This window comes from Vanessa cardui, chromosome 21 (assembly GCF_905220365.1).
Source record: "Vanessa cardui chromosome 21, ilVanCard2.1, whole genome shotgun sequence".
NCBI classification, from domain to species: Eukaryota; Metazoa; Arthropoda; class Insecta; order Lepidoptera; family Nymphalidae; genus Vanessa; species Vanessa cardui.
This window is the reverse complement of record NC_061143.1, coordinates 9,589,010-9,604,380: the sequence shown is the minus strand read 5'-3', so window position 1 is coordinate 9,604,380 and position 15,371 is coordinate 9,589,010. Positions and strand designations below refer to the sequence as shown.

Here is a 15,371-nt window from a genome sequence, read left to right as displayed (position 1 = left end):
AATACAGAATTCAGTTCAGAATAGTTAAATTAATTTAACATTATTGCGATAATTCTATTTTTTTTATGGAATAGGTTGGCGGACGAGCAATCAAAAATCACCCATAGACAACGCTATAAGAAATATTAACTATTCCTTACATCGTCAATGCGCCACCAACCTTGGGAACTAAGATGCTGACATAGCATAGGCAAGGGACACCTTGTGCCTGTAGTTGCACTGGCTCACTCACCCTTCAAGCCGGATCACAACAATACTGCGTACTGTTGTTTAGCGGTAGAATTTCTGATGAGTGGGTGGTACCCAGGCGGGCTTGCACAAAGCCCTACCGATTGTATTCTGTGTATTAAAATAAAAACGTTGGTCAATTAATTGATTTACAACGAGGTTATCTGTTGAAAGAGGATAGGATTTGACATTTCTATCGTGATTATACTTTAACAAAAACTTGTTTTGTGAAATGATGATTTTACATTGTTGTCACTTTAATTACGCCTGAAAAGTGTTCACTGAAAAGCAATAAAAATAGTGTCTTATAAGAGTAGCATAATAAAGAGACACTTCGATATCATAATATAAAGAAAAAATATAGCAATGAGAGTTTTCTGAAAGTCAACATCATTATCAATTAAGATGGAACCATTTCGGATAAACCTGTCTCGAACAAAATAAAAACTTTTGCAAATTGTCTTCGTATGACAGAGTTATAACTGAACGTAAATAAAAAATAAAAATAGATAAATTTAGAACCAAATCGTTTTGAAGTCGTTAAAATATTATAACCATCTTTATTTGATAGTATAATATTTTTTATCGACTAAATGAAAATGTCGTAGTGAGTTTCGTAATATGAACGCTAATATTATTTTTATAGAATTATTTATAGGAATTACAAATAAAAAAAATCCTTAAATGTTACTGTAACAATACAGAATACTTAGAAATTCGGAAACAATTTCTTATTGTGAATATTTATTTCAATCGCGAGAATTGCATTGAAATTCACTTTTTTATAAGTTTTCGGTTGGGTACATCCTTTCGGTTTTCCTGTCAAATGCATTTGCTAATCATCGATGGAATAAAAATCGAACATTCCAGAAGATGGTCACACGTCCATATGTTCTCACGGAGCCGCTATTGTTTTTAAAAGAAAAAAAATATGTGATTGAGTCTTGAGAAAGCTTTTTTGGACCCAAGGGCACAGGTTTGCATCTGTTCAACATGTGCAACACTAAAAATCATTTCGGAGCTTGCGAAAGAAATAGTGATGATATATATCGTGACGATTATCGATAAATAATCGATTTTTAGTTATCGATGAACACAAAATTGTTCTTCCTTTCACTACATATATAATTGATAAAATATAACACCTACAACAATAATACGTTTCGGATGGTATAAAAACTATTTTAAAAATTTATTAAATTTTGATGAACAATGAAAGCGTACTTTAAAATTTCACTTATATTTTTATCGATAATTACTATTTAAATGTTAAGTATCGAATGAAGGATGCTCATCACTATCGGGCACCATAATTCACAGACCATAAATCAGGGCTGGTAAAGTCGACCGAGCCCACTTAAACAAAGCAATGCAACATTGTGACTTTTATTTGCACTTAAGACCTAGTCTAACCTTGACTTATACTTGATGCTAATGACATAGCTATAGTCTTCGTATCGAATAATAATTTTTAATCTATATAAAGATTCAATTATTTTTTTTAACAATTATCCGAAAACTATTACGTAAATCAAGATGTAATAAGACGTCATTTTAATACGGTGCCCTAATCGATTTCAGATACAGTCGCCATTTTCAAATGAGATTAACTATATGGGCCGAAATATCAAGGTTTTTTGACTGAGAAACTTCACTTAATATTGTTTTTTTGAACCTATGATCAGGGTTTGCACTCATGCTTATTAGGCAGGTTTAGCAAATAATTATACCCCACCGACTTCTGAGCTGAGGTGCGATCTCATAGGAGATACCCTCAGGACGAACTTTAAATTCGAGCCCCGCACTCAACCTCAGGGCTGAGGACATTAGTTCTCGCCCGAACGTTCGGTGACGCTGTAAAGGCCAGAGCCTACAGCAATACATCATGCATAAAAAACAAAATTAATTATTAAGTAAAATAGAATATAGATTTATTATTCGCTTACAACTACTTCTAATTCGAGAATATTTCGTAACTGAGACATTATACTATGAAGTTGATGGTTAATTAATTAGCAAATATAAATTACTGATTAACAGTGACAACCCTTTGAATGTTATAAGACATCCCGAGTTAGGACCGGGATTTAATTAAGCCGTGTTTACACAACTCATAATAACTTACGTTAATCCCATAAAATATGCAGTAACCTAAATGGTACACCACCGGCCGAAAATAATGCCCAAGTTTTTATAACCTCCAGGACTTATGAGGGTTAACGAGATATTTAGCGGACGTAAAATTATATTTCGGCCATATGCAGCACGTACAAAGCGAATACTTTACATTTTATTTATTTCGAAACGACGCTTATGTCATTTTGTTTTTGTATCACAGTTTTCAAGTTTCTTTTTCAATGTTTTTAATTGGTTTTGGTTTTAAGAAGAGGCGATCATTAAAATTGCTTTCGGTTCTGATTATATAACTGATTTGTTATTTGACGATACTTGGGCGGTTTTTTTTTGTAATATTAAAGCAGTGTCGGAGATTGTATTTTAGTGTCAATATTATTATTAGAACTAAAGGTATTTGAATGAGTGAATGAATTCAGACATAGAGTGAACTTTTTGTTACAACTGTTCTTTCTGAAATTCACTAAAATTTTCTTAAGTATGTTTATAAATTCCCTTTAATCTACCAACCCGCATTGGAGCAGCGTGATGGAACATGCTCCAAACCTTCTCGTCAAAGGGAGAGGAGGCCTTAGCCCTGCAGTGGGAAATTTATAGACTGTTGTTATTTGTTTGTTGTTTTAAAAAACATAATAAAATGATTATTTTTTTTTAATTTTATAATACCTGGTAGTGCTATTTTTTATTAATACTATGTTATTTTTAACTTGGATACGATTGTAATTGGGTGTGACATAAGTATGTCTCAGTATTTATCACACATTTCTGAGTGCGCTAAAAGTGCATCTCGTGATCGGCGATGAAGGAAGGCATTGTAAGGAATAATATAATGAATACTATTGTTATTGATTTTCTATATTTATAACATAATGCAAAGAACATGATAAATATTTAGATACAATAAATATCGAACATTAAAAGATAACAGTAAAAAAAAAACAGTAACAGCCTATAAATTTACCATTTCTGGGCTAAGGTCTCCTCTCCCATTAAGGAGAGGGCTTGGAACATATTCCAGCGGGTTCGTAGAATACACATATGGCTGAATTCAATGAAATTTGACACATGCAGGTTTCCTCACGATGTTTTCCTTCACATATATATATACAGTACACACATATCCAAAATCATCGGTTAAAATGCACGCGTTCTAACCACTAGGCCATCACAGCTCTTTAAAAGATATACTACACCCCAATTTCACGCGAAGTGCTACAAAGATCAGAAATAAACATTAAGTGCCTCTCCAACAGGTAACGGAGTGCAATAACTTCCACGCCTCGTGTGCGTTAAAATTATATATTTGGGGCGAATTTATTGCCCTCAGGTGTAGCGTTGCAAATGTGTTTATTTTTATAACACCCCGTCATGCAAATACAGCTTTCTGACGAAAATATAGATGTCGAAATGCATTTTTTAAACACCATATATATAAAATCGAAAATCGAATGTAGATTAGAGAATATATTGATTCTTTGATGATGACGTAACTATAAATGTCCCAATACGTCAGCGTTCATTCCATGACACTTAAACTACGCAACATTGTACATGACAAATATAAATTATCATTCGAAATGTAAAATTTTCTAAAAAGTTTTTGTATACGAGTTAAATTATAATTTGAATTAAGAACGCGATAGCTCTATGTCTACTGAATTTCAATTTGTTATTAATGTACGAGTATGGTAATTCAAAATAAGCTTAGCTAATTAATCAGGGATTTTGAGATTTGTAATGTTTATTAATATATTATTATATGATATTTTCTCTTGTTTCAGATGACACATACACAGTTATAGAAGCATCGACGAATGAAAGATTGCGTCTTATTTGCGGACTAAAGCCGAGGAATCAGATACCGACGGTGCGATGGTTCTTAGATGGGAAACCAGTGGACGGACAATCAAGACAGCGGATGATGCAACAAAAACAATGGTATGTACTAAAAAGATATATCATTATCTTCCTAGTAGACATTGATGATATGAAGTACACTAGATGGCCCAGTGTTAGAATGCGTGCATCCTAAACAATGTTTTGCGGGTTCAAACCCAAGCAAGTACCGCTGAATATTCATGTGCTTAATTTGTGTTTATAATTTATATCGTGCTCGGCGAAGGAAAACCGCGTGAGGAAACCTGCATGTGGCTAAATTCATCGAAATTCTGCCACATGTGTATTCCACAAACCGGACTTGGAAAGACGTGGTGGAATATGTTCCAAATCTTCTCCTCTAAAGGGAGAGAAGGCCTTAGTCCAGCAATGGGAAAATTACAGGCAGCTCTTGTTGTTTGTTGTTGATATGACTGCCTTCGTAAAGCAATTAATTAACGGACTCATTTAAAGTATGTATATATCGGTGATGGAAAGTGTTTAAGAGATACATGACTATATAAGTACGTCCGTGTATATGTGTGTGTATTATTTACACACATATATACACGGACACATTGTAAAACAGCATCAACAATAATCTACAATAAATAAAATATCATTATACATTCTTCGAATATATTTAACTAAACAAAATAAAGTTTAGTCAAAATGAAGTCGTAGATATTTTACGTTTCATATCCTTCGCTTAAATAACAAGAACGCTAAAAATAACGATGCACTAAATCCAACACAAGCAACTTACATCAATATTTATGCATTTCTATCCGAAGTTGAAATATATGCTATAATTCATATGCAAGCGGGTGTAACACGCGATTCTATTCGAGGCGTTTGAAAATAATCTACCGATCATAATAACTTATCAATCACGCCCCTATATTGATACATGGATTAAGAAATCCAGTCAGCTGAAGGATTGGAAATTGTTGATACTAATTTTGTACAATTGGACATACCTTTAAATATAGCTTTATATCTATTATCTTACAGTAATATTATTCTAATTAATGAAATTAGCCGAGTTATTAGAACGCGTGCATCTTAACTGATGATTGAAGGTTAAAATCCAGGCAAGCACCACTGAATATTCATGTGCTTAATTTGTGGTTATAATTCATCTAGTGCTCGGCGGTGAAGGAAAACATTTTGAGGATTCTTCATGTGTCGAATTTCATAGAAATTTTGTCATATGTGTACCTATTCCACCAACCTGCATTGGAAAAGCGTGGTGGACTATGTTCCAAACTGGAATTTGTTATCTTTAGTTCAGCAGTGGGAAATTTACAGGCTGTTGTTGTAATGGAATTATTATTTACAATGTTTTAGGCTAAGAATAAAGTCATTCCGGGCGAAAGACGCTGGAGTGTATTCGTGCCAAAATGAAGATGACAAAAGCAAGGAAATGAGTGTCACAATCAAACACAAGCCAGATCTCGGGCCCGACAACATCGAGGGTACGTTTTCCTTTTATAGTAATTAAACACAGTGTCTTCAAACGCCCGTACTGTTTCCGCTATTTTCTCGATGACAACTTTCACCGTGTCTGCCCGTGTCTCGTTTTGAGTGTGTCCTCAGTTATTTCGATATTATATTTAATCGACGTCTTTATTGCCATCCAGATGTGTAAACATAGCAAACGTCCTGGATTCCGAGGCGAATGTGAGCCGTAATGCATGCAGACGTCGACATGTTTTCTTATTAAATATTTCTTGTATTTCTGTTTTATTTAGCATATTCCGTTTGATAATATTAATTTTAGTCTACCCACTGGAGCTGAGATGGCCCAGTGGTTAAAACGCGTGCTTCTTAACCGATGATTTGGGGTTCAAGCCCAGGCAAACACCACTATATATATTTGCTTAATTTGTGTTCATAATTCTACTCGTGCTCGACGGTGAAGGAAAACCTGCATGTGTGTAATTTCATCGAAATTCTGCCACTGTGCATTCCACCAATCCGCATTGGAACAGCGTGGTGGAATATGTTCCAAACCCTCTCCTTAAGGGGAGATAAGGCCTTAGCCCAGCAGTCGGAAATTTACAGGCAGTTACTAATTGAGCTTATTCGTTTGTTTCTACAGAATATCAATCAGATGTTGACGTTTTAAGACCGATGCCTGAGATACTAGCACAACATTCGGCTCCTCTAGTTGACAATAATACAATCGACGATAACACAACAGATCAAAGACACAAAGAATATGATATCACAAAAGACGATGATCTCGACGATAAGAATGAAAAGGAGCATCTTAATTACGGCCACGTCGATGACACAAAATCGAAATACGCACCAAAGTTTAAGCATCCATCGAAAATGTTTAATATGGAAATGAAACCAGCGGGAAGTTCGATTCGTTTTAAATGCGCTGCTGAAGGTATGACATCCTGTTTGATAATTTACAAGCATCGTAGATATTGTAACGGTTTTAGTTGGATCGATGTTAAATCTTACACAGAATGTTAACTTGTTTACATACTGATTTCATTAAATTGTAGTAATAGCATCCCAAAACATCTGTATTTTTAGAAAATATTTATAAATATAAATTTGTGATCTCATATAATGAGAATTTATTCATTATGATTTCAGGTAACCCAATGCCCAATATAACATGGTACAAAAATAGCGGAACTCCTATATCTAGAAGTTATTTTAAACCATCTTATGGTAAATGGTCAATGGCTCTAGATGAACTCACGAAAGCAGATAATGGAAACTACACTTGCAAAGTTTGCAGCGAATTAGGGTGTATTCAACACACATATACGTTACACATCCAAGGTAATTATACTTTTTATAAAACAATAGAATAATACTGTAGACGATTCTTAAAGAAATGAAGATGTAGATCGTGTTTTTAACTAGGCTTAAATTACTTTCAACAAAGCAGAAGAAATTTGATTCTAAGCCTCCAACGTTGATGTTTAATTAAAAATCATCTCATATACATATGTAATTAAAAGTTATTTCGAAAGCATAATAATAATCTTTCTCGATTATTTGTAAGTGGTACGTTTTGATTCTGTAACTAAAGATAAAACATTGCTATAGAACGCTATCCATCGAAGCCGTATATAAAAGAAGGTCATCCTGGGAACATCACGGTGCTCGTCAACGAGACCGTGCAGTTAACCTGCCCACCAGTTTCCGATTTAGAACCTTTCCTTTACTGGATCAGACCGACAAATTATTCCGTGAAAGATTCTGAAGTCGGACCAAGTGACGCACCGGCTCCCGTCGGAGATCTTGTCGAGGTGTTTAATTGGTTTTTAGGTGTCGGTACTTAATTGGTTGTGGTACAATAATTTGCAACTAAAACAATATGGTTGCACATAACAAATCCATTGATATCACTTACAATTGCGGTCTCGGTATAATCAGTACACTATTATGGTTAATCACGTTCATATCTTGGTGAAGGATCTACGTAAATGGTGGTGGTTCATAATCTGGTTATAATTATTATAAGATAAAATATTTAATATGTAGCACTTGCTTGAAATATCATTAAAATGAAGCACCTTTATAAATAATAATTATAAGTACTACTAATAAAAACGAAGAGTATTTTGTAAATATGTCCAGATTTATCCGGTTATTTTCCATCTTTGTAAAAGGTATATAACATCTTTGTTCATAGAGCGTCTATACGCGAAGCCTGTGCTAACACAAGCGGCCGTCAATCAGACCAAGCTGGTCGGTGAAACGGCTCGATTCAGCTGCGAATTCCTAACAGACCTTCATCCGTCCCTTTACTGGATGTATTTCACGAAACACGAGTACATCTATAATGAGACAACTACAGACGCTTCGACCAAAGAGTCCGTTGTGTACAAAGATGTAACAAAGATAGTTACGGTGAGGGTCGAGTGACTAACGCATGATTTTTGTGTGAAGCCGTTATTTGCGTTGATGATTACCTTCGATAAATTGTACAATATAAATAAATCCATGAATGAAATAGGTGCCAATGTCCTATGTTCGGGTCAACATTATCATCGTACGCAGATAAATGATTTTGTCGACGCCCACATACTTGGCATCTTCTTCGTAACCATAATTAATTGCAAGCATGCTTCTAACGATACGAAAACAAATAAAATAATGCTTAGTAAATAGTTGCCTGTTGCATGATCGCCTAATCACCTAATCTTAGAATTAAGTGCCATTCTTGTTATTACTGTAAATCATTCTATAAAACTATTTCGTCGATTTAAATATTATCTATGCTTAGTAAATTATACTAACGTAGCCTGAAAGTCGTCATATTGACAAAATTTTGCCTTAAATATCTTGTTGTACTTAGTAACTAAATTTGAATTAAAAAACAATAGTAAAAAAATAAACTATGTAATTACAGGCACAAGAGACATAACATCTTAGTCACCAGGGTTGGTGACGTATGTGTATATGTAGTTAATATTTCTTACTACGCCATTGTCTATGGGCGGTGGACCCTTTGCTCGTGCTCCAAATTTTTTTTTTTTAAGAAACTGATGAATAAATTTATGTATTACTACTTACTTACTCAAATTTATGGAACGACGAAGTTTTATCAATTCCTGCATGTTACATGTCATATTAAAATGCCTAATGTTTTGAAATAAATCAGTGCATGAACGGTTTGTAAATAATAACAATATATTATAACAATCTGTTTAACGTAATTTATTATTACAGAGCGAAAATCCGGAAGATAAACCAGAACAGCTGACGATATACAATGTGACTAAAGAAGATGAGGGCTGGTATGTTTGTGTTGCCCTCAATACACTTGGAAACACCACCGCTAAAGGATACCTAACTGTTTTAGACTGTAAGTATAACAAACCAACCTACATCTAAATTTAAAAATTTCAAATCTAAAATATGGTCATTAAATAACTACGTGACTGTCTTTATTACGATACGTATACGATTTGTAATAAAAGATATTTCTTGCAATTAGAAAGAAAATAATTGGTGACTGTTTGAGGAACAAAAACGTCGATTTTCAAAAACTTTAAATCTATTGACAAATGTTAACTACACGGACCACAAAATTTATACATAAGCGTGACAATAGTATGTGTTTAGTTGACTGCGTGTTCCAATTTACTTGGAGTCTTTTTTCTTCTTCCATACTTCCCTACCTGACGTGATCTCACAAGTATGATTATATTATGATATGGTGGGGTTATTTAATATTAAATCTTAACTGAAATATATAATTTAATTAGTAAACCCAATACCTCATTTTATTTTAGCTTTACCGATAACAGAAGCACTGGATCATGGAAAACATACAGTGCTTATTAATGTTCTTACCGCGGTGCTGGGAGCGATGTTCTTTGTTGCTGCTATTATCGTGGTGATGATATTCAAGAAATTGAGACAAGAGAAAGAGAAGAAACAATTAGCGATAGAGACGGCAAGAGCTGTTATAGTGACACATTGGACGAAGAAGGTTACGGTGGAGAAGCCGCAAATGAATGGGACACCGAATGCTGCTGGAGAAGGATTGGTAAGTCTATATGTGCTATTTCTCGATGTGGAAATAAACTCTATTAAAATAATGTGTTTAAGTCACGAAGATCTGTTTCGAATAGATTCAAATTTGATTCTACAATACAGCAATATTCTTGCATAATATACAATAATTATTATTTTGATATGAAACACCATACAACAACAACAACAACAGCCTGTAAATTCCCACTGCTGGGCTAAAGGCCTCCTCTCCCTTTGAGGAGAAGGTTTGGAACTTATTCCACCACGCTGTTCCAATGCGGGTTGGAGGAATACACATCTGGCAGAATTTCTATGAAATTTGTCACATGCAGGTTTCCTTACGATGATTTCCTTCACCGCTGAGCACGAGATGAATTATAAAGACAAATTAAGCACATGAATCAGCGGTGCTTGCCTGGGTTTGAACCCGCAATCATCGGTTAAGATGCACGAGTTCTAACCACTGGGCCATCTCGACTTACTCGAAACACCATACTAAATTATTATTTCATTTAATACAATATAAAGTTATAATTGGGTATCCTTTTTCATGTGCTATTTATACTTTGTTACAGTTAATGCCAGTGGTTAAGATTGAAAAGCAAAAGCTATCTCAAGTCCAAAGCAATACATGCGATTCAATGATGATGTCAGAGTACGAGTTGCCAGTCGATATAGATTGGGAGGTGCCCAGAGAGTCCCTCTGCATTGGAAAGATCTTAGGAGAAGGAGAGTTTGGAAAGGTTGTGAAGGCGGAGTGTGTAGGGATACTGAAGCCAGGATTACAGTCTGTCGTGGCCGTCAAAATGTTAAAAGGTATGTAATTTGTATTAACTTCAATATACCTACAGAAGAAAATGAATATTAAGAGATACATCTACCCATAGGTATTGGCAAACTCTTTTCGGTTTATGTAAATATTTTGTAATCATGCAATATTACTTTCATAGACTTTGCCAAATCTACCTGAGTTTTTCTGACTTTTCAGTAGACTTAAATTTTTGGTGGTATTAATCAAATTAAAATTTCTCAGTCCGCTAATATTCTTACATATTTTGTCACACAGAGGGCCATACAGACGCAGAAATGATGGCATTAGTATCAGAGATGGAGATGATGAAGATGATAGGGAAACACGTGAACATCATCAATTTATTAGGATGCTGCACACAGGACGGACCATTATACGTCATTGTGGAATATGCACCTAATGGCAATCTGAGGGAGTTTCTGAGAAATCATCGACCTGGAAACAGGTAAATATGTGATTATATCATAACTTGACAGGTTTTCCTCTAACATCGTTTTGAAAAGCCTATAAGTGTTTCTTAAATGGCAAATGTACGACTGCAGAAAAAAATATAATGCCTTAAGCTGGTCGTAAGTGATTTCAAATGGTACGGGAACTATTTGACTTTAGCTCTTTTGTGTGATCATTGAAGACTATTTATTATCATATATACGTACGAGAAGTCGCCCGCGACTTCGTTCGCGTTTTAGGGTATTGATTGTCGCGTGTTAGGCAAGAAAAGTAGTCCTTTCTTGGAGTTCAAGCTTCATACCAAATTTCATCAAATTCAAATCTGCGGTTTGGGCGTGAAAGAGCGACAGATAAACATGCAGATAGAGTTACTTTCGCATTTATAATATTATTATAGATTCTTGAGATAAAAGTAAAGAGATACAAATTAATATGTTACATATTATTTAATTTATCACTTGTTTAATTTACAAATTAAATATCAATTTATGTTTTATGTCCAGATACGAATCTCCTACTGAAGATATGAAAGAAAAGAAAACATTGACACAAAAAGATCTTGTATCTTTCTCATACCAAGTTGCGAGAGGAATGGAGTACTTGGCTTCCAGACGGGTAAGTTTTCTTCTATTCTATGCGACTTTAAATCTTATATTATATATACTTACTTGGTTTCGTATTGTGCAAGTCCGACTGGTGAGGTACCACCTAATCATCAAATATTGTACTGCCAAACAGCAGAACTCAATATTGTTGGGTTCCGGGTTGAAGAGTGAGCGAACCAGTGTTACGACTGGCTCAAGGAACATAATATCTTAGTTCCCAAGGTCGGTGGCCCATTGGTGATGTAAGGTTAATATTTCTTACAGCACCATTGTCTATGGGTTATAACTTACCATCAGGTGTTCCATTTGCTTGTTCGCTTAGAGTCATCATAAAAAATAAATTATAATCATATTAAACTTTCTTGTCTCATCTTATGTGCGAGATACGCCAGATCGAATAACGCGGCATGTAAATTTTCGATGAGCTTGATCAAGTGATGCGCCGTCGTTCTTGAAATTTTTTACCTATTTAAATTGTTATAGGAAAGGGATATGTTCCAAACCCTTTCCTTAATGGAAGAGAAGAATTTATGTCAGCAGTGGGAAATGTACAGGCTGTTACTTTACTTTACTTTAAATTGTTATGCCATCGGTCATTTCTTTGTTAGTGTTATATTTTATTAATGCTATAATAATTACTAATGATATTGTCTCAAGATTTGCCTAGTTAATACCTTTCAGAACTAGAACGTAGTTTTATAAAATATAGATATATATGCTTTAATTCTCTTACAGTGCATACATCGTGACTTAGCAGCTCGTAACGTGCTGGTATCAGACGATTGTGTCCTCAAAATCGCCGACTTCGGTCTCGCAAAGGACGTTCACAGCAACGACTACTACCGCAAGAAGACAGAAGGCAGGCTGCCTGTTCGGTGGATGGCTCCTGAGTCCTTGTACCACAAAGTCTTCACGACTCAGACTGACGTGTAAGTAGCTCAACTCTCCATTTTTCAGTCTTAATTATTACTATTCTATTAACCGTACATAGTATTACAAATTGTTAATAAATTAAATTTTATATAAATATTAGTAAATTAATTCTACCTATCTGCAGAATTATATTCATTGATACCAATTATTTAATCATTTAGGGGTCCACATCTTTGTTGTCCCACATTTCTAAATCCACCCTTAATTTATAATCTACGTATTTGATACATAATATTTTTGTCATAGGAATATACATAAAATTTAAAATCATATATATAAACATCGTATATCCAAAATTAAATTGAATCCTGAAAAGATATTGTTTCGTCTTCACAGCTGGTCGTTTGGTGTGCTCCTGTGGGAGATAATGACCCTGGGCGGAACTCCGTACCCAACGGTCCCAGGACAGTACATGTACCAGCACCTCAGCGCTGGCCATCGGATGGAGAAACCGCCGTGTTGTAGTCTTGAAATGTAAGTGTTTTTCAAAAAATGTAGCTTACTAATTACAGCTAGCTAATTTTTATATTTTTATAACTAATGATGGATTTGCTATGCAAAAAAAATACTAATTTTTAATTTATCAGTTAGTGTTCAAAGTGAATGATTATCTTAAGACATGTCTTATGTTGGATTTGTTTTTCAGATACATGTTAATGCGAGAGTGCTGGTCTTTCTCTCCTGGCGACCGACCATCCTTCACAGAACTGGTCGAGGATTTGGACAAGATATTAACGGTCACCGCCAACCAGGAATACCTGGACTTGGGTCTACCACAGCTCGACACACCACCATCCAGCTACGACGGCTCTGGTGATGAAAGTGATAGTGAATTTCCATTCATTAAATAAAATTTAATATGACATTTAGAAGAAGATTCCATTATTGGAAGATATGTGATGTGATTTAATATGAGAAAATCTTTGGATTTTTTTTAATAAAGGATTGTCGAATTTGATGAAAATATTATCATCAATATTACCTGCCTAATGATGAACGACGTAATTATGTATCGAGTTAATTAATCAATGGACTTGAAATGACAATTCGAACATATGATTCAAAGAGTAATTATAGTTTAGAATTGTCGAAAGGACTTAAACGATTTGCGAAAACGGTGTTAAAAATATTTTTTATGGACTATTCCCGTGTTCAATGGTGTTCTGTCATATTGAATTGACAGTGTCAAGTGGATGATATGACAGGAGATGACAACTTTGACAGTATTGAAAATGATGATACTCATTGATGATGAGATTAGTGACATTTTAGTTGTCTAACGAGAATTTAGGAATTTCAATATTTCCCACCTTAGTTTTGTAGGCTTAGAAAAAAACTTGGAATTATTATAGCTATGGTTTATTATTTTAGACTTAGGATAGACTATGATGAAATCGTTTAGTAAATTTTTTATTTTATTTATTAATGTCGACTGTCAAATGCAATTTTAGTTATTTATAATTATAAGGAATATTTAAATATGGACATGCTTCTATAATATTTTAATAATTTAGTTCTACTTTTTGTTGTTTTTTTAAGTTTTTGTATTAAATTGATAGAAATTCTGTTTTGCTCTATATTTTTCGTATTATATTTTATTTATTTCTTTTTCTTTAAGTACCAAAAATGCATCACAGAGTATTTCGTATTATTTTATATTTTGTAAATATATTTTTATAAGCTTTCTCCGACATTTTGTATAGCTATAATAATATTTTAGTACCAAAGTTTGTTTATGAATCAATGTATTATATGAAAGTATTATTGATTAATATTTTATTTCAAACATTTATTTTGTTAATTAAACTGACTGATATTTTTTCTTGTATTTACAAGTAGTTCAGTTTTATAAATTAAAAATGAATTCGGAATACTGAAAAATAAACATAATTTAATTCAATTAATAAAATAATTATCAAAAATCTAGTCCCTAATTTTCTGATAAAGCTCTCATTCTTAGATAGATTAAATTTTACCATTGATATTTTTCAGTTGTACTTAATTAGAAATTTAAGTAATGAAATAAACAAATGAATAATTGTAAATATTATTTTTAATTACAATTTATGTCACGTATCAACAACGAACAGTCTTGTGGGATAGGAGTCTAATATATTTGAAATGTTCCTACTTTACAGTGCATGAAATTTATTTAAATTTAATTTTCCCGTTTGGCATAATATTTTCAGCCAAAATGTACATAAATATAGAAAAAAAATTGAATGTGAAATTATTGTGAACCATAGACTAAATAAAATTTTGAATAAAGAATATCAATAAAACAAAACGATTGATTGTAAATACACTTTTTTTTAGTATTAAAGCAAATATCATGCTTATTCGATGTTTCGCAATGTTTGTATATTTGATTATATCTATCTGAATGTATTATGTATTGATGTTGTATGAGATGAGAATAAAATATATTAGTGCAACTATTTTATCGTTAATAATTTACTTCCCTTTATTAAAATATTAAATACTTTCCTTTTTTTATTGAGACACTATTGTAGATTATTTTCTTTATTTTTGTAAAGCTAATTTGCATCGTAAACATTAAATTAGTTTCGGCCAGCTGAGTATTTCAATTGCAAAATTGATTTCGCATTGGCTTGAATGTAATGTTTAACCATGAATTTACTTCATTAATTAAGAAATTATGAGTTTTTATATCAATATCTTGAGGCAGAGTATTGTTTTCTTAGTCTATTGTCTTGATACTACCGTCCACTTTAAGTCTCCTTGTATTAGCATTACTTTAATAGGAATAAAAACGATTTGGATTCATATTAGATTCGGGTACGTAAGATTCAAAAATA

The 15,371-nt window shown here is 33.4% G+C and overlaps 1 protein-coding gene across 1 annotated transcript in view; it reads left to right on the top strand.

Annotated features, from left to right (window-relative positions):
• The window catches only part of LOC124538896 (fibroblast growth factor receptor homolog 1-like), a 79,225-nt gene extending 64,218 nt beyond the window's left edge, over nucleotides 1-15,007 (top strand). The window contains exons 3-15 of the mRNA XM_047116148.1: nucleotides 4,143-4,299; nucleotides 5,587-5,714; nucleotides 6,341-6,637; nucleotides 6,853-7,044; nucleotides 7,904-8,121; nucleotides 8,944-9,079; nucleotides 9,510-9,766; nucleotides 10,329-10,569; nucleotides 10,820-11,009; nucleotides 11,518-11,629; nucleotides 12,355-12,548; nucleotides 12,889-13,026; nucleotides 13,199-15,007. Of these exons, the coding sequence (XP_046972104.1) occupies nucleotides 4,143-4,299; nucleotides 5,587-5,714; nucleotides 6,341-6,637; nucleotides 6,853-7,044; nucleotides 7,904-8,121; nucleotides 8,944-9,079; nucleotides 9,510-9,766; nucleotides 10,329-10,569; nucleotides 10,820-11,009; nucleotides 11,518-11,629; nucleotides 12,355-12,548; nucleotides 12,889-13,026; nucleotides 13,199-13,403 (2,465 nt within the window). The 3' untranslated portion in view covers nucleotides 13,404-15,007. The remainder of the gene's footprint in view (nucleotides 1-4,142; nucleotides 4,300-5,586; nucleotides 5,715-6,340; nucleotides 6,638-6,852; nucleotides 7,045-7,903; nucleotides 8,122-8,943; nucleotides 9,080-9,509; nucleotides 9,767-10,328; nucleotides 10,570-10,819; nucleotides 11,010-11,517; nucleotides 11,630-12,354; nucleotides 12,549-12,888; nucleotides 13,027-13,198) is intronic.
• The last annotated feature ends 364 nt before the right edge of the window (nucleotides 15,008-15,371 follow it).